Here is a 20,647-nt window from a genome sequence, read left to right as displayed (position 1 = left end):
TTTGACAACTTGGTCTCCTCTTGTGCCTTCAGCTATTGCTTTCATTTGAAAACAGAAGTTCAGGAAGAAGCATGTTGATTTGGCCTGAAATTTGTCTGCATCTTTTCCCATTATTATGAAAACATCATTTTAAGAAGTAATAATATAAATGGAGAAAGCAGTATAATTGAGAGATGAGATGTGAAGACAGGGAGTTCCAAATACTATTTTGGAATTTTTAAAGGATACACAACATTTTTAGGGATAATGAACTTAACCTCAAAAAAAGGCAACAAACGAATTCCTTCACCACCAAAGAACCACCCTGCCCATCTTCCCCCCTGTACCCCACTACTTCTACCATTCTTCCCACTTCTTTCTATCTGCTAATTCAGATATAATTTATTCCCCAATCTGAACCTCCTCCCACCCCTAGAATCTTCTGCTCCTTAGCTGATTCATTCCTACGGTTTCTCTTCCTTGAGCATTCCCCCTACTCCTAGATTATTCTGTTCTGGTAACTGTGTGGTTCTGCTGTTATGCTCGATACCAAATTCATGTTTCAGGTAGTCAGTACTACTTTCTAAGACTTGCCGTAGACACAAACAAGGCCATGTGCTAAACACTAAGTACGTTTTCTCCTGTACTTTGCAGAAACTCACTGATCAGTTTAATGGTTGGCACTCAAATATTTCCTGGTAATCAACAGGCTGTATTTGGCAGATCTATTACCGGTTTTTAAATAGCTCATTACAATGAAGTCCAGTTCCAAATAAGCCACTCTACCACTGACGTAGAGACATATTCTACAGTCATATGTCCACCCAGGAAAGCACTCTGCACAGGACTGCATCAGGCCCAACAGCAGTTTAGGTTCCATCTAAGTTGCCTCCTAGAAATGGCATTGGTTTCTTTCCAACACAGGACATAATAGCTCCAATGCATAAAAGTGATCCAAGAAAACGTAATTGCCAAGTGCTCTCTCTGCTGCTGTGGCTCCGGGTGTTCCACCAGAAACAACATCATTGTCTTAAAACTGCGTTCAATTGTTGCATCCTGCTTCTGTAGGTTGTTTACTTTTTGCATTTGTTTTAGCAAGCAAAAAATGAGAAATGAACTCACCACCCCATAGGAATATGTGTCACAAGTTTCAGAGACAGGGAGACTTTGGATAACTTCTGGAGCCATCCACGGGAAAGTTCCAACCAAGGACATGTGTGTTGTGTGATTATGGAACCGAGAGGCACCAAAATCACAGATCTGAGAAAATAGAAATAGGTAGCAACTTTATAATTAATGACGAATAAAGGACACAGTCATAAAAAGCTACATCTAAAGTTAACAATTTTTTAAAAAAATTAAAAGAAATAGACCTACCTTCAATACTCCATCAGCAGCTATAACAACTAAAAAAAAAGATAAAATATAAATTATGACAATCATCTCCTTAGAGTTATACTGAAAAAAATCATGAAGTTCTATTTCTGTCTTCTATATGACATCATGACAAGTAAAATCAAAGTAGTTACTACATGGAAGATTTTGAAAAAAAGGAGCTGACATTTAAACAACTAATTCCATGGGGTGCTTAAAAAGGTTTCCAAAAGATTTATTTAAGTCAAATGTAGCTGTCCAGCAAAAAGACATAGATTAGTAGTAGTTAGGAGAACCAAATTTTAACTTGGATTCTACCACTAGACTGCCAACATGATACTGCAGACGTAGTTAGCATTATTACTTCATGGCATAGGTGTTTTTTCCTCACTATTGAAGAGTAATTTTCTTGAAGGCAGTGACAATATTTATTCATTCACTTATTCATACATTCATTCATTTAACAAATATTTACTGAGCAAGGCCATGTATTACATTCTGGAAGAAAAAGGTGAGCAACACTGGCATTGTCTCATCTCTGTGCTTTTGGAGTTTACAGTCTAATGGGTGAGACAATCAAACACACATCCATAATAAAGTGTAATAAATTCCATGGTGAGAGACATGGAAATTGCTGTGGAACTAATAAGCAGGGTGATCTAAGCCTAAGGAAGTCAGAGGAAGTTTCCTGGAAGACATGATGCTTAAGCTAAGACTTGAAATCCAAACAGATTAACCAGAAATTGGAGAGCTGGGGGAGAAAAAGTAGTTTCCTCAGCAGAAGGAAGAGCCTTGCAAAAGGTCAGCAGAGAAATTGGCACGCAAATTTGGAAGACATGGGCCAGCTCCAGATGAGCCTTTGGGAGAAATGGAAAGCCACTGAATGATTTTTAGCAAAGAAATGAATGGTCAAAAGTGCAGCGGGGAGAGTACATTGGGGAAGAACCGAACTAGAGGTGAAGAGATCGCTATGGGTGCCAGGTGTAGTCCAAGAGAGAGAGGAGGATGCCTGGAGCAAGGCTGTGGCAGAGCACAGGGGAGAAGTGGACCAAAGTCAAGAAACATGTAGGAGACAGAATCAGCTTGGCCAGAAAAACGGGCATGGAGGGAGAAGAACTCTAGGATGACATCGAATAAGGAGGTGTTCTGGCATAACAGTTAGAGCTGGAGCTCTGGGATTGGACTGTAATTTCCTTTCATCTAATCCCTGGCTTACCCAACTGGTATTGCCACTCCCTGAGAAAGGGAGTGCAAGAATTTTTTTTTAGGAGGCAGAGAGAAGATGAAAAGATCAACTTGGACTCAATACATGTTAGGGTCATACAAACTGTCTGTGTGGCCATGTCTGGTAAGCAGACAGCTGTGTCGTTTTGAAGCTGGGATCTGGTGGGAGTGTTACTATATAGGTGGGGCTTTCATGGGAGAGGGTGAAAACATAGAGGGAGCGAGGACAAGACCCCTGACAACTGACAGTTTTCAGAGTTTCTTCTGTAAGCCACACACAGTGCCTTGAATGTGGCAGATGATCAATACTTACTAGCTGTTACTAATACCCTTGATAATGGAGGGAAAATAATCTTTGCATGATCTAATATATAGAAACAGGCGAAGGGTAAATGTGATACTATCTACAGACTATAAACTATTTCAAATGAGAAATATAAATATCATTAACACTATATTCAGGTATTAAAAAAATCCCTCTTCCTTTTTCTCATTATAAAAGTGGCCATTTTTAAATATCTAAGATTATAAAGATATATAACACTGAAAATAAGAATCTTATTATTCCCTCTCCCAGAAAAAATTGTTGAAATAGGTCTATATTGTTTTGATGTGTTCATGTTTTCCCATCAAATAACTACACAAATTGTAGTTTTAAAAAAATGGGGACAGTATCCATTGTTATTTAGTTTTTATAGTGACAGCATGAGAAAAAATCCATAATTTCATCATTCTCCTCTCATGAAATATTTAGGATATAGAAATAAAGCAGGTTAAAAGGAAAGAAGTCAACTAACTTGTTTAGATAGAAATTCTGAGCACAAACTGAAAATTTACAAAGCCATCAAACTCTAAAACTTCCTACAAGGTTCTAGATGATTTTTTAATGACTTCCTGTTGGCCAACTATACATCAAAAGTGTTTAGTTCCTGAAAGTTTATGTCTAAGAAGAGCCAGAGGATAAGTGATGACCTAGAAAAGGACAGAACAATGAGCCAGAGCCAACCGGCCAGGGCCAGGCTGGTGGTCCAACCTGACTACTGAGGAGGGGCAGCTGCCAACAACTGCCCTGTCTCCCCACCACGAGCCCCCGGGCGCTGAGTACGAGCAAGGGCAGCTGGTCAGTTCCCCACTCCTCTCTCTCCACTTACCATGCCCACCCATTCTAAGGATAGCAGTACTAGTATATGCCCATTTTAACTACAGTGATTTAAAGATTTCCTAAAAATAAATAGCTCTCTTCCCTGTGACTTAGAAGAATCACTTAGAAAGCATGTAAATAATTAAATGAGAGCATGTAACCGAACTGATAGCAAGGTTCTTTTTTTTAAGTAGCAAACTCCGATGTTTACTTCAGCTAGCGCTGGCTGGCAAAATAATCCCACTGCCTTTTTCCATTAACTTTCAAGTGACGTGATGGAAGAGGCATCCTGTTATCACTCCTACTTGAAGGTAACGTCTAATCCTGCGAGTCATTTTAAAATGTTCTCTCTCTCCAAACTATACAGTATCATAAATAAAGTTTAGAAAGTACTGAAGGAGAGAAGAAAGAAAAAAAAGGCTTTAATTCCCAAACTCCTAAACGTGCTGATCAGTTTGGGGCACCACTCCAGGTAATGTGACTGACATAAAAAATTTACACCAAATAATTCAGAAGTAACAAGAACAAAACTGAAATCTGCGAGTACAGAGAACCATCTAAAAATAGGAGACCAGAAATACATGTCTGCGTGCTTTGATCTGGCAAGACCTCTTGTAGAAAATGATTCTAAAAATATAATTAAGGAGGTGTTGAAAAATTTTGCTGGAAAGTATTAAGCTCAACATTTTTAATCACAGAAAAAAATGTAAACAACCCAAATATCCACACTCTGTGCTATTCATACAGTGAAATACTATGTAGCCTCTTGAAATAATATGGAGAAGTTTGATATTTATTAACAGTGGAAAGATTTTCTTGGTGCCAGTGGTTAGTCAAAAAAGCACGTTACAAAAGACATGGAAAGCATGATGCTTATTTCTATAAACAGGTGCGAGTGTTTGGTAATAAAACAGGGGAAATGAAAACATTTGGCTACATTACCATTTCTTGATTTGAGGTCTCTGTGGATCACCTTGACTGGAGCTTCCATGTGCAAATAGTGCATCCCTTTTTATACAAGAGGGAAGAAAAGCGTATCAATATTACTTTTCAACATTGTATCAATATTATCTTCCTATTTTAAACATCAGTAATACCATTCATAATTTGCAAAGGGCTCAATAAAATAGAGACAAGATGTGCCTACATTAGGAAAGATAAGACAGAGAGAAGATATGTCTACAGAAGGAAAATATATATGCTAGGGAAAACTGTGCTTTAATCTCTTAGAAGTTGGAATTTGATTGTGGGTAAAGCTAGCTTCTTACAATACCTAATATGGACACCTGGATTTTCTGCAGTCTGCATGACAATAGCACAGTTACAATGGGAAGAATTGCTCCAATGACTAAGGTATTCCACGACCAACTGCCTTCTGAGTTGGTAAGTTCTGACCGAGGTGTTCGCGTTTTACGTGGACGTCTGCAGCCCCCCAGTTAGTTGCAGCTTCACTTATTTTCTCAGGGCTCATTCCAGTGAGACCCTGGGAGTGGAGGTGGGGTCAGGGCCAAAGAACTGACTGGATTCATTAGCTGTGGTTGCTAAAGGATTTTATGATCCTTGGATAGAAAAAATATATTGTAGCTACAAAATATTTTATTCTTTTTACAACAATAAGTCTTTGAGATAACCTTTATTTATAGGCACTCTGAAATTCTCTCCAACATGTTTAGAATATAAATCAAGTTACTTCAGTAAGTTAGATGCATATAAACTGGGTAGAGTTTTATTATTTTGAATAAAAATTATGCTTTGCAAGACACACATTTCACCCTTACCCCTGCAGTAGTGTTTGAAAAGAAGTGTCTGATTCTTTTTTTGCACTTATGTACTGCCTACCCCCTTAGAATAAAGAAACAGAAATTTCCTACTGTAAATTTCCTCTCTCTTCACTTCTCACACTGTCTTTTCTAAATAGTAAAAGAAATAGCCCCCACTCCTTCCAAATCAGACAGGCTCTTTTTAAAACTAAATTATTCATTAAACACCATTTAATAACTAGGGTTTGGTTCTCTTTTAAGTACACAAAAATTTCAATTTTATAAAGACTAATTGTAAAATAACTTATTATTTTCTACTATTCTGATTATTACATTTTGAAGAATCATGAAAAGAACAAAGAATATAAGATGATATAAAGTCCTGCTATACAAAGATATTCCTGAAAGGAGTCAACTTAACAAAAGTATTAATAATTTAAATGATCTTAAGCCCTGGCTGGTGTAGCTCAGTGGATCGAGCGTGGGCCTGGGAACCAGACGATCGCAGTTCGATTCCCAGTCAGGGCACATGCCTGGGTTGCAGGCCAGTTCCCAGCAGGGGACGCAAGAGAGGCAACCATACATTGATATTTCTCTCCCTCTCTCCTTTCCCTCCCCTCTAAAGATAAATAAAATCTAAAAAAAAAATTTTTAATGATCTTAAACAAGATGTAATTGGGATAGAGGAAATCTTCTAATATGAAGTTCTGCATACTACAAACTGAAAATTCAACTACAACTTGGGTAACTTTTAATAATTTTTATGATTGAATTTCATAGTTATCTCTCTCTTGCTGTAAGAACCAAATTCCTGAATTATTTATTTTTTTTCAGGTAGAACTGGTTTATAATTACTATTAGAGGTAGAGCTAGATAATTTCTATACTGGTGACAAGTAAGGACTTCAGAAAAACAATACTCAAGTACAAAAGCTTTTAAATATGAGCACTTTTTCCCTCATGGCAGATATTACGAGAAACAGCATGAATTATTGGTGTATACTGCACGGCATACACTTACAGAACACTCAGTGTTCATAAACACAGTAGTAATCACAATCACATAAAATTCTATTTAGCTTGTTTTTATAGAGCCATCTCTATAAAATTCTGCCTTATTTTATTGCAAACAATTAAGAAGGCTGAAAAGTACCTTCATCAGTTTTTAAGAATTCAGGGTTTTGACTGGTGTCATTTGGGAAAGATCTGGCATCAAAGATGACCATTTGAGACAGGATGCAGGCTTATTTGCTCCAATTGTTCCCCTTACATGCTGCTGATTGACTCGCAAACTTTCAGATATACTTGCTGGCCTGCCTTCCTCCACTCCTCTCTCTACCCAGAAAGAGGAGAATCTTTTTGGTTTTAGGAGGTATTTTCTCTGCAGTGATGTTAAGCAGTGTCTAGGTCAAAATGTATGAACCAATTCTTACTTGAAATTAGTTATTCATTCTTTGATTTCTCAATATCTTGTTGCTACACTGGCTTCAGTCCTGGTCACAATGAAGAGTACATAGCTAAATTCATAATGGAATCAACGAAAATCAAACCTTTTAATTTAATCTGCAAGTTCTACACACAGCTTTGTCAGAGAGGGTCGAAGTCATTCCAAGAGCATTGATTTCTTCTCCCTTTTATAGGCCATTTTAAATATGAAGTATTGTAACTATAAACAAACAATGCCCCCCTTTACTTACCCTTGGCTAAACACATCAGCAGTTGCCTTTCAGGTCAATTCACCAGTCACAAAAACATGGTCTTATTACTTTGAAGTTTCGGACACTACCCCTTGGTCTACCCCCATTCTCTCCATTTCTATTCTTTGCCTCTGGTTCCAGTTTGCTACTTAGTCTGTTTCCTCTCTTCTTTGTCCTCCTGATACAGAGTGCCAGCAGTCTTGAGAAACCCCAGGACTGACTGAGCTGATCTGCAGCCAAGGGACTCGCCCTCAGACAGGGACAGTGCAGGGAAAGAGGCGGGGAGGGGCAGGTTGCGGGCTGGGGGCCCAGCAAACTTAAGTAGACTGTGCACAGCAGGAACCAGAGTGACTGATGCCAGCTGATTTATTTGCTGTCTGTCCATCCTAAGTGCCGTTAAACAATAACATAGGTGTTATCGGCAGAGCACCCTAAGTGCAAATGTCTGTAAGTGGAGGTGTTTTCAGCGGAGGGCTGCTTGTGTACATATTTGCATTACATCAGCGTATTTCCGCAGAACTGCAGGCAGTTCCCAACAACAGTGCATCACTTGGCTTACAAACAGGTGGTCCCCATGGACTACTGACGCACAGAGAAGTGACTCTGATGTTGCATGGAAATATCTTGAAGAATGTGAAATTTTAAGGCTGATTTGAGATGCCTGATGCATGAACACACAATTAAGTTAATTAACACAGCCAAAGCCTTAAGTGCACCATCCTAAACATAGAGTTTATTATTCTTATACGATAATGAAGTGCCATCATTCAGCAGCAGAATTTAGCATGAATCTTTACCAAAAAAAATTCACTTCCTTTAGTTGAAGAATTTGGCAGGTGTTGATGAAACTTAAAACAGACAAGATAATTCCCCAAAGAAAAGGCTATTACTTTTGGAATTCACTGTAAGACTTCCCAGTGAAAGCAAAGTAGGAGCTGCCCTCCTTAATGAATTTTAAATATCCTTCTATTTGCTTCTTAAAGAGATGCTCATATAAAGTCTGGACTAGTGAAACGTAAAGCAATTCATTGCCCAAGTTGTATTTGGACACACTTGCTTTCTAGTGGTCGCTAGTCCAAATGTAACTATCAGTGTTCACTGTTTAGATTATGCTGTTTCCAAAGCAACTTTGACAGTTATAAATACAATTCAGAAATGTTCAGCTAGGAAAATGGAAAAAAAGATAAAAATAAATGGAATTTAAATTGCTTTAGAAAGCATTAGTCTATGCAGGAATTGGTGAGGGAAGTAGAACTGGGCACCTTGTTTAGGGATTTTGTGTATTAAAATGTTTTATTTCCAAGAGTGGTTTCCAAGTTTACATTAAATATAATATAAAATCTGAATTGCTTGTACATAGTAGGAAAAGTAAATTTTTTCAAGTGGTTACTATATTTAGTTTATTATTATGTATATAAAATGAATAGAACAAATCCTACAAAAATCATGTTTTCTGGATACTGAATCTAAGTAGAGACTTGCAGAGCAGTAACAGAATTATGATTTTTCTGCTTAATGTGTCAAGGAAGCTGGTACAAAGTGTAAAAACGGCGTCCTGGTTTTGTTGGAACTTGGTTTTAGGGAATGAAATAGGTTAAAAAAAGGAAAGAGAAAAGAACACGTGAGTGGAAAGACAATGACCTAAAATTTTATCTGTATGGTTAAGTTGTAGAATTCCTGCTACTTTTGGTTTGAGGAAAGAAGAACATCTAAAAGACACAGAATAACAAATCTCGTGACTTCAGTCACCATGGCCCAATAGGGAACTGCTCCCCACCAACTGTGCACCATTAGTATTACCTTTGGCTACGTCAGTGGCCCAGGTCATAATGTGATCCATGTCCATCTCTTCACTTCTGTTACTGTTAATGTAATCATACAGGGATCCCAGAGAGGCATATTCTGGTTTTAATGGAAAGATAAACATATCATTAAAACTAAACAAGACTTTATATTTTCATTGGGAAGATAACAGAAGACATCAAAATTATACAAAATTGTTCCATGTTTTGGTTTCTAAAAGTTAGTGTTATCCTGGAAAGAAAACTGTCGAAAAGAAGCACTAACCACGTGAATAGTAAAACCATGGCCAAGAATAAAATCAAAAGCCATTTACATGGAACTCAGAAACACAAAGAGGTGCTGGAAGAACGTATTTGAAACAAAGGCAGGTATATAAACAGGCATTTCTTTTGATATTATTATTCTTATGAGCTAGATAAGATTAAACACAGTCAGGAAAGTTCTCATGACAATGTAAACAAATCAACCTTCTTGCACCAGAATTTGGAACAGCCCTTAAAGTTTAGCACAAATGGCCAAGAAAGTAAGAAAGTGCCCTAAAAAATGGCTTTGAGTTATAAATTACATACAAGATTCATTCATGATTAATGTACAATATGATGACTTTTGGTAAATTTACTGGGTGAATAGTCACAACCGCCACCCAATTTTAGAACCATTCCCTCATCCTGAAGAGCTCCCGGGGCCCCTGCAGTTAATCACCACCCCACCACCTGCTTTCTCTCTGCAACTCTGCTCTCTCTGTGCCGTTTCTGGAAAGGTCAAATAAATGGAATCTTACAGTGTGTGGCCTTTACGTCTGACTTCCTTCTCTTCACATAATATTTATAAGGTTCACTTATAGAGAAGTATCACTAAGTATGAGCATTTCATTCCTTTTTACCGGGGACTAATATTCCCTTGTATGGATTTACCACATTTGGTTTATTCATTACCACTTCATAGACATTTGGATCATTCAGAGTTTTTGGCCATTATGAATAATGTTGCTATGAACATTCATGTAAATGTCTTTGTGTGGAAATGTGTTTTCATTTCTCTTAAGTAGGTTCCTGGGGGTGGGATTCTGGGCCCTACAGTAAGTTTAACTTTTTAGGAAACTGTCAGAGTGCTTTCTAAAGAAGTTGTACCATTTTATATTCCTGCCAGTAATGCAGGGGGTTCAGTTTCTCCACGTTCCCAACACTTGGTGTAGTCTGTGGTTTTGATTACAGCGTTACAGTGGATCTAATTCTAGTGCTATTTCATGTTTTAAATTTGTATTTTCCTAGCAACCAACTCAGCTGAGCATCTTTGCATGTGTCTATTAGTTGCTTGTATATATCCACAGACAAAATGTCTATTTAAATTGCTTGCCCATTTTTAAACTGGGTTGTTTGATTAATATTGAGTCCTAAGAGTTCTTTAATTATTCTGGATGCAAGTCATTTATCAGATTTGTGAGGTGAAAATATTTTCTTTCACTGTTATTTGTCTTTTCATTCTTTTATAACTTCCAAGGAGCAGAAGTTCTTAATTTTGACAAAGCCAAATTTATCAGCTTTTCTTTTCTGGATTGTGATTTTGGTGTCATATCCAAATAGCTTTTGTCTAACCCAAAGGTATGAATATTTTCTTTTTTTCTTCTAAGAGGTTTATGTTTAGGTGGGTTTTTAAAGATTTTTTATTATTTATTTACCTTTAGAGGGGAAGGGAAGGAGAGAAGGAGAGAAACATCAATGTGTGGTTGCCTCTTGTGAATCCTCTGCAGGGAACTGGCCTGCAACCCAGGCATGTGCCCTGACTGGGAATCGAACCCCGATTTGTGTGGTTCCCAGGCCCGCACTCAATCCACTGAGCTATGCCAGCCAGGGTGGTTTATTTTTAGTTTTAGTCTTAGTTTTCCCTCCTGCACTTGAGTTGACCACCCATTTTGAGTGCATTTTTGTGTATAGTTTGAGGTGAGTGTCTAAGATAATTTTTATGTGTAGATTTCTAATGATCCCAACACAATTTGTTGAAATGACTATCCCTTACCCTGTCTTGGCACTTTTATTGAAAACCAACTGATGATCAATGTAAGGGGTTTTTTTTTGTCCTAAGATCTTAATTTTGTTCCATTGATCTATATGCCTATCTTTGTTCCAATAATGTACTATGTCGTTACTGAAGATTTATAATAAGTTTTAAACTGAGGCAGTCAAGTACTCAAACTTAGCTCTTTCTTAAAACTGACTTGGTTATTGTAGGTCTTTTGCATTTCCATGTGAATTTTAGGACCAACTTGTCAATTTCTGACAAAAATTCTGCTGGGATTTCTATAGGAATTATTTAGAATTTATAAATCAATTTGGGGAGATCTGCCACCTTGACAATAGCAAGTCTTTCAAACCATGAACACATGCTGTCTCTACACTATTGAGATATTTATTTTTCTTTTAGCACTGTGTTATACTTTTCATGTACAAATCTTACACTTCTTTTGTTAAATTTATACCCAACTAGATTTTATTCTTTTTGATACTACTATAAATACAACAGTTTCTTAATTTAATTTTTAGATTGTTCATTCCCAGTAAACAGAAATATAATAGATTTCTAATATTTATCTTGCTAAATATGTTTAAAAGTTTTAGTAGTTTTTTTTCATGTGAATTCCTTGAGATTTTCTACATAGAGAATCATGTCGTATAAGACAGTTTTACTTCTTCCTTACCAATCTGGACACTTTTTATTTTCTTCTTCTTGCCTGACTGTAATGTTGAACAGATGTGGCAAGAGCAGAACCTCACTGCCTTGTTCCTAATCTTAGTGGGGGACACATTCATTTCCACCATTAAGTATGTCATCAGTTGTGTGTTTTTGTAGATGCTATTAATCAAGTTGAGGAAAGTCCCTTCTACTCCTAGTCTATTCAGATTTCTTATTATAAATTGGTGTTATAGAATGCCAAAAGGTTTTTTCCCTTTTATGCTAATACATATTATGCTGGCTTTCATTAATTGATTTTAAATGTTAAACCAACCTTGTATTTCTGGGATAAATTCCATTTAGTCATGGTGTATAATTTTTTCCATTGATGGCTGGATTTAGTTTGCTAATGACAATAACATTGTAGTTGAGGATTTTGTATGTGTTCATGAAGGAATTTGTTCTACAGTTTTCTGATTATCTTTTTGTCTGGCTTTCGTATTAGGCTGACACTGGCCTTTTAGAACGAGCTGGTAAGTATTCCTCCCTCCCCTAACTTTCTGAAAGAGTCTGCATGGGAGAAATTGGTGTTACTACTTCTTTCTTCTGTAAACAGTTGATAGAATTTACCAGTGCAGTCATCTGGGGCTGGGCTCTTACTGTGGAGACAACTGAAAATCACTGATTTAAATTTTTTTCTTTGTTATAGGTCTACTCAAACTTCGTTTCTTCTTAAATCAGTTTTCATAATTTGTATTATTTTTAAAATTCACTCACTGCATCTAAATTGTCTAATTTGTTGGCATAGAGTTGGTCGTAATATCCCCTTAGAATCCTTTTAAATTCCTGTGGGGCCCACAGTGCTGTCCTCTCTTTTGTTCCTGATTTTGGTGATTTGAATCTTCTCTCTTTTTTCTTGGTCAGTATAGCTAAAGGTTTGTCAGTTTTATTGATCTCTTCAAAGATCAATTTTTATTTTCATTGATTTTCTCTGTTATTTTTTCTCTTTTCTGTTTTATCGTGTTCTGCTCTAATCTTTATTTCCTTTCATTGGTTTGCTTTGGGTTTATTTTGTATTTTTGTAGTTTCCTAAGGTGATCAATTTCAGACCTTTCTTTTTTACCATAGCTGTGTCAAGATACACATTTCCCTCTATCTGCACTGTACAATTTTTAATACACTACATTTTCATTTTCTCTCTGTCCAAGTATCTTTAAATCCATTATGATTTCTTCTTTACCTCACTGGGTATTTAGAAGTGTGTTATGGAATTTCCAAATATTTGGGGATTTTCCAGATTTCTTTCTGGCATTGATTTCTAACTTAATTCCACCGTGGTTGGAGAATATATATTGTATTGTTTCAATCCTTTTCAATGTAATAAGATTTACTTTGTGGCCTAACTTACGATGTGTCCTGAAGATTGTCCCATGTTCACCTGAAAAGATCTGTATTCTTGGCTGGTTGGTGTGTTCCGTACATGTGAGTTAGCCACCACCGGTTCAGTGTCAAGTCTTCCTTATCCCTTGTAATTTTTTTTTGGTTGAGTACTACCAGTTATTGACAGTGGGGCACAGAAGCCAGTTGAATTGCTTATTTCTCCTTCAAATTCTGTCAGTTTTTACTTCATGTTCTTTGAGGACTTGTGTTAGGCATGCACATTTATAACTGCTATATCTTCCTGATGTATTGATCTTTTTAACAGGATACAACAACTCTTGTCTCTAGAAACAAGAGACGTTTTTTTAAAATCCTCACCCAAGGATATGTTTTATTGTTTTTTGGGGGGGAGGGGTAGGAGGGAGAGAGAGAGAGAGAGAGAGATCAGTTGCCTCCAGTATGCACTCTGACCTGGGATGGAACCTGCAACCTAGGTATGTTCCCTGGCCGGTAACCAAACCCTTAACCTTTTGGTGTGTGGGATAATGCTCCAACCAATTTATCCACCTGGCCATGGTGACATAGTTCTTTTTTTTAAGTCTCTGTTGTCTGAAATTAATATAATAATTCCACTTCTCTCATGGTTATTGTTTGCATGGCATTTGTTTTTCTATCCTCTTGCTTTTGTATTGATATCTTTCAACCTAAGATGTGTCTCTTATAGGCAGTATGTAGTTGCTTCTAAAATGCAGTCTGACAATCTCTCTTGATTGGGGTGTTTAGATTCTTCCCATTCAACTAACTGTTGATATGTCGGGCTTCTGTTTGCCATCTCTTTCTACATATCTCCTGCCCTCAATCCTCTATTCCTTCTTCCGTGTTAATATTTTTAATTTGTCATTTTAATTCCTTGGCTGAGTTTTTACTATTCTTCTTGAGTAGACTTTCTTGGTAGTGGCTCAAGGAATTATAAAATCCATCTTAATTTAGCACAATCTACTGTAGGTTAATATTCTTAATTACAGTAGAATATAGAAACCTTTCTTCAAATGAGTTCAATTCCCTCCTTCGTTCCTTGGGCTATTACTGTAATATGTACCTATGTATGTTTCAAAGCTAACAGTGTTCTAATTATTGCTTTATACAATCTCATGTTTCCAATTATGTTAAGAAAATGAGAGCAAATATAATATGGAGCCATTTATATAACCCATATATTTGTCATTTCCAATACCTTTTATTTCTTCCCATGGATCTGAATGGCTATCTGTTGGCATTTTGTTCAGCCTGAAGGACTTGCTTCATTTAGTATTTCTTGTAAGGCCGGACCACTGGCAACAGTTCTTTCATTCTTTATCCAAGAATGTCTTTATTTTGAGCTAATTGTTAAAAAATAATTTTGCTGGATACAGTTTTTTCTTTCAGTCCTTTAAATGTCTACAATGCCTTCACTGTTGTAGACGAGAGCCAGTCATTAATCATACTGTCATTCTCTTGTACATGAGAAGTTGGTTTTTTCTTGCTATTTTCAATTTGGCTTTATCAAGAGTTTGACTACGACGTGTCTAGGTGTACATTCTTTTGCCTTTATCCTACTTGGAATCTGTTAAAGCTTCTCAAGTATGTAGATGAATGTATTTTATCAAATTCGGGAAGTCTTTCTGGCCATTATTCCTTCAAATAGTTTTCTATTTTTTCACTTTAGATTTTGATACCCTTCTTCTCTTCTTTGCTATTACACACAATAGATACACTGGACGTTGTTCCATAGGTCTCAGGTTCTGTTCATTTTTCTTCAAATTTTTTCTTTTTCAGATTAAATAATTTCCATTGATCTGGTTTTAAGTTAATTAATTTGTTTTTCTTCTTTTATCTTCGATATGCTTTAAGTCAACTTTAGAGAATTTTAAATTTTAATTACTGTCTTTTTCAACTCTAAAATTTTGACTGGGTGTTTTTAAAAAAAATAACAATTTCTATCTATTTGACGTGACTCTTTATTAGTTGACTCATTGTTTTCATACTTTCCTTTAATTCTTTAGACAGTTTCTTTTAGTTCTCTGAACATATTTATACTTTGATATTTTTGCATGTTAAACTCAATGTGTTCACTTAAAGAGGCAGGATAAGTATTATCACCCCCAACCCATCTCATCTCCCAAATTTGGCTAGTTAATTGTGCACAGAGTATGGCTTCATCCTAAGGCTGGAGAAGGTTGGTTGAAAAGTTCACATATTTCTTTGGCAAATACTTGTAAACAGATGACACTAGCATATATAGGGATAAAGGCAATCTCATCAAATTAATACATTCTAAAACATCAAAACGTGGCTAAGAGGTGTCTTTAACAATCAAACTCACAGGCCAGTAAAAAAGCTATAAATACACAATTTACCTCGCAATTCTGAAACTTGTGTGGTTTTAAAGAAATGTTTAGTGCTAAAATATAATGTTACTAGCCTTACAGGGAAATGAATATAGCCCTAAAAGAACTAGTCACTGATAACCAAAGATTTTTGAGTAGGTATAGGTATTAGCAGAAAATATTAGAAGGGTGCATGAAATAAAGGACTGACTAGTCTATTAAAGAAACTAAAGAAAATTTAAAAATACTCATTCAACTGCTTGGACTCCTTCTTTCTCTTTTGGATGGGAAGGCCAGTTTGAATATGCTGGCTAAAAAACGACTGTTTCATGTCTTCCTGGGGACTGAGTAAATTCGTAGACAAAGGATTCATACCATCACCCAAGTCTCTTTTTCCAGTCTTCATTCTCACCTCAAAAGAAACTAGAAAAATTCACAAATAGTCCCCTGAGTGAGTTAAAGCTTAAATCTTTTCCTCAAAAGCATTAAATGCACAGGGTACAGGACAAAAAGCAGAGTTTCTAATCTCTGTGGAGCACCACACTTTCATCTGCTAGATAAGAATAAATTAAGTTACAAATGAGAATCAGAAAACTGGATGCAGATATAAAAGGTAAACACAACCAATAAAAAGTAAATATAATGGATTAGGAAACAAAGAGCAGTATGGGAACTGGGTCAGAGACAGGGTTTAACTTTAAACCAGAAATCTGACCTAGAAGGTTAAGCATGGCGTAGACCCTAACGATATAACCCATTATTGGGTATTCTAGTTAACAGAAAATATATAAGCTGAAGATAAAAACTGCCACATAACTCATTTCAGGCGCAGATCTAAAGGTAGCTAAATGGGGATAAAATACCCACTACTTAAGAACTTAGGTAAAATAACTACTTATCAGAGTAAAAGCTTGTTAAAGTGCCCGCTACAAGAAGATGGAAATAATAGCAATCACATCCCTTTGAGCTTAAGAACCAGTGTAATCATAGCTTGCCTGCAAGGAGAGAAACCTGAGTACGGAAATCAACCTGAGACATTTTTACCGCTCTGGTTCTACCACTAACTGGGTGACCTTGGGAAAATCACTTAACTTAGAGTTTTAGGTTTTTATTTATAAAATAGAAATTATTTTACTTATCTCATAGGGTTCTTGTATTAGATGGGATAATTTATAAGAAAGTATCTAATCCAATCCTTTTTACTGAGGGTTTTTAGGCAAGATCGGACGTGTTCAGGGTGATAGGGCTGCACACTGTTGAGGGTTTTAGTTGTTATTTTGTGAATATAAAGACAATGCAAGTTCTAACCATTATGGTAGAAGAAAACAGGGCTAATCTGTTAAGGTTTTTGTTCTTTGTTTTGTTTTCATCAAAGAGCTGCTGTGATACAGAACCTGATCAAAGTTATTTACTGTAAAATTGAACACTATACTTATTATAGACCCTAAAGCTGCTGATTGGATTGTACAAACATGAGTATAAAGTATTTAAAAAACATGTCTGCGTTTTTATAGGGCAAAATTTTCTGTGTGCTCCTCTTTGGAAAGGACATTTCTACCAGTTATAAACCGCTGTTACAAATTATGTGATAATTTAGATCAAGGTCATTACCAGCCCAGATGACCAAACCTGAAAAATACTGTTCTCATGTCTGAGACCTAGAAGAAAGAATGCTCTAATGGGATTAAAACGCCTCACAAAGAATTACAACATGAAGAGCTCAAGAAATCTTAATTTGTAAAAGGTCACAGACTTACAAAAAACATTGCTCATTTCAACTAATTAAATGAAATTTTAGTTAAACGGCACCTTTAAATATTGGTATTGCAGCTGCGAGTGTATTTAAATAGCATTTATGCAGATATAATTAGCACAATTAAACATGGGTAGAAGTGGAAACACCATTCTTAATTATATTGATATAATCAGTTTTATTAATGCTTGATAGCAACAAAAGTGACATCTGACAGTAGCACACAATTCATGACTGAACCTAATATTAAACGTTTTAGCTTATTAAGGAATCTAAAGCTAGGTAATTGGGGAAAGAAAGTCAAATAATAAGTTCCTACCTGTGACGATACCGTAGTTGGGAGGTTCAAGAATTACTCCATAAAACTGGATGATGTTTCTGTGACTGAGGACACTGAGTATTTCTGCCTTTATGAAAATAAAATATAAAATTACATAAAATGTCATATTCATAACAGTCTAATATAACAGGCTTCCCATTTAATTTTCTTTCACATACATTTACAAAGATATGTATGTGCTCAACAAGTATGTGATACTGAAAAAACTGTCTTCAGCAGCATTCTTGAAAAGCTTAAGAATTTATATTGAAGCTTTCTGAAAATTTAAAACAAAAATGAGGTCGAAGGGGCGACAAAAGTCATGCCTACTAGCAAGCACAACTGACAGTGGAGGAGATGGAATAAAGAGGGAGCGACCATATTTATTCACAGGAAAAGTTCTCTTCCTAATAGTCAAATGCACTTTTTCCTGCATCGTGTCCCTTCTTGGGAGGCTGCAGCAAGACTACATGTCTATCAGTTGGATGAGTAGTCATGATAAAATTAAGCTAGGGGTTTTTAAATATTGATGGAATGCATTCAGGTAATATTCATTTATATTATTTATCTAATCATTCATTAAAATGTTATCTCTGGCTGTGGCCAGGTAGCTCACTTGGTTAGTGCATCATCTGCATACTCCAAGGTTGTAGGTTCGATCTCTGGTCAGGTCACATACAAGAATCAACCAATGAGTGCATAAATTAGTGGAACAACAAGTTCATCCCTCTTCTCTCTTTCTCTCTTCTCCCTTCCTCTCTAAAATCAATAAAAATAAAAAAAAGATTTTCTGTTCTACTGTATGCAATAGGTACTGTAAAGGATATAAAGGTGGATTATTGATTTACAGCAGTGACTTGGTACAGAAGCCATACTTTACACTTGGAAATGTATTAAATGTAGATAACTGTACTGTGGAGTGACATGATAAAAAGCAAATTCTATTTATTAAACTTAATTTTTGAAGTGAAAACACAGAGACAGTACAGTTATATCTGCTGACATCTATAGGGCACTTTGTACATTCCCTAAAGCGCACAATCATTAACATTTTATTATTTAAAAATATATGGCTAATCAAGAATTATAAACAATTAGGTACAAAATCATGTAATTAATTATAGTAAGAGTTTAATATTTATAAATGAAAGGCATGTTACTGGCAGTAAGTGAACAGGAGATCTGGAGGTCCACACCTCAGAAAGGGGATCATGAAGAATGTCAGCAATGAACGAAATGGAGAAGCCTTGGCCAAAAGCAAGACTCCCCTTCAGGGGAATTAGTGTTATTTGTTCTACTTTTGTTCATAGGTTAAGAGTTGAGATTTCATTTACAAACACTAGAAAACTTGTTTGGAAGATGGTGTAATTACATACAAAACAGAAGTTTGAGGGCTGACATGGGTTCGACATGGAACTGAGAGAAAAGAAAATTATCACCGATTGGATGAGACATTTATCAAAGTGGATTTGACCATGTTTCTCTGCAGGTGCTGCAGGGGGCGATCGAAATGATTCCTTGGCACTCAGGGCCTGCTGTGTGCGGAGGTTCTGCGCTCATCAAGCAACCTTCTTCTCACGAGTTTAGTTTTCCAAGTAGGAAGAAAATGCATTAACTGGGCAGTACAGTTATTCATCCATGTGGCAACTATATTTCTTATTAAGAAAGAGTAAATGAGCTTTGTGGTAAAGAACAGAGTGCACGCAAAGTTTGGAAGTCATACCTCCCCACTACCCTAAGTGGTAGATCAACTCTTTGTAAGTGAAGCATTAGACTTTTAGACCAGTATTTGTCAAAACAGTGGAATGTTGTCCTTTGGTATGTTTTTGGTATATTCTTAGGGGTATCTAAATTCTGTGACCATTAAAAACATTTTTATCAATAAAGAGTAAATATAAGAATATTCTGACTCCTAGATGACAATTTTGAAATTCACCATGACATAGGATTTTCAGTGTTCCACCTAGTTTTTATGTATATACTTAAGATTGCAAAGTGATACCTTGGAGAGACAGAATTTATCTGTTCAAGTATTGGTAAGCAACAACAACTCTTGAGTAGGAATATGCTAATATCAAAATAACAATCATTATCTTGTGTCTGAGTGTCATGCTCACATTTTATTTTTTACAGTTATGAAAAACTATACTCTTCCAGTATAATTTGCCAAAAAAAAAAAAAAAGGGCCTTTCCATGGAATAAGACTTCAGGTCCTAATTCAATAGATTAACAATCTGGTACACTATCAAGGAAACATACTCTTTTAGAGGACTACTGTACTAGTTTCATGGAAGTAGGCTCATAATGAACAGAGGTAGACTAAATGCATAAGTCGTATTTGCAACCAAATTTAAGTTTAAGGGAAGTTGTAGTTCCCTTCTTTTAAAGTACTTTCACCAGTTTTATAATAAGACTTTAAATTAATCAGCATCTTCATGCGCAGAGCAACCACTTTCCCTCAATTCGAAACTCTTTTCAACCTAATCCTAAATTTAAATTTCTTTAATTTAAGAAAAGAATCATTAAAGGGTTGCCAAGGAATCATTAAAGATTCTGTATTTTAAAGGTTGTTTTATATTTTTAATATTCTGCTGATACAGTGTATGTTATTTATGTGATAAATGTACTGAAATAAAATTGAGTTCACTTCCTTCTGTGAGAGTCTGACACTGAGAGCATCGTTGGTCACAACGGAACGAAAGCAATAGTTTACGAAGAACCATGATCGTGAGGCTGGCAGGCTCCATTTATATCTTTTTTTTTACCATCACCCAAGGACATATTTACTGATTCCAGCAAGAGAGGAAGTGGGTGGGGGTGGGGGGAGAGACAGTAAGAGAGAGAGGGAGAGAAACATAGATGTGAGAGAAATATCTATGGGTTGCCTCCAACATGAGCCCTACCCAGGAACCAAACCCACAAACTAGGCATGTGCTAACTGGGAATTGAACCTGCAACCTTTTGGAGTGACAACACTCCAACCAACTGGTCACCTGGCCAGGGCTCCATATGTAGCAGATCTGATGAATAGGCTTTTCTCCCTGGGTCCTCCCTCCTGCCTGTGACGTGGCACTGCCAACCCGGATGGTAGGTACAGAAACCACAAGAAACCACAAGTGTGCTCCTTCATGCCTGTGGCATGTGCACTATTGAAACACTAATCCATGGACCCTGATCTCTGA

The 20,647-nt window shown here is 36.3% G+C and overlaps 1 protein-coding gene across 7 annotated transcripts in view; it reads right to left on the bottom strand.

Annotated features, from left to right (window-relative positions):
- Positions 1 to 20,647, bottom strand: part of MAP3K20 (mitogen-activated protein kinase kinase kinase 20) — a 159,805-nt gene that overhangs the window by 74,242 nt on the left and 64,916 nt on the right. For 6 of the 7 annotated variants that reach the window (XM_037151277.2, XM_053665205.1, XM_053665206.1 and 3 more), the window contains 5 exons: positions 17,466 to 17,553; positions 8,975 to 9,076; positions 4,661 to 4,726; positions 1,357 to 1,385; positions 1,102 to 1,239 (listed from right to left, as the gene is read on the bottom strand). In XM_037151277.2, the coding sequence (XP_037007172.2) occupies positions 1,102 to 1,239; positions 1,357 to 1,385; positions 4,661 to 4,726; positions 8,975 to 9,076; positions 17,466 to 17,553 (423 nt within the window). Of the gene's footprint in view, positions 1 to 1,101; positions 1,240 to 1,356; positions 1,386 to 4,660; positions 4,727 to 7,174; positions 7,575 to 8,974; positions 9,077 to 17,465; positions 17,554 to 20,647 lie in introns of those variants that run through there. The other variant, XM_053665208.1, reaches the window with a different exon arrangement.

This window comes from Artibeus jamaicensis, unplaced genomic scaffold (assembly GCF_021234435.1).
Source record: "Artibeus jamaicensis isolate MK-2021 breed Jamaican fruit bat unplaced genomic scaffold, CSHL_Jam_final contig_391, whole genome shotgun sequence".
Lineage (NCBI taxonomy): Eukaryota > Metazoa > Chordata > Mammalia > Chiroptera > Phyllostomidae > Artibeus > Artibeus jamaicensis.
The sequence above is the reverse complement of the archived record's forward strand: the minus strand, read 5'-3'. Positions and strand labels throughout refer to the sequence as shown.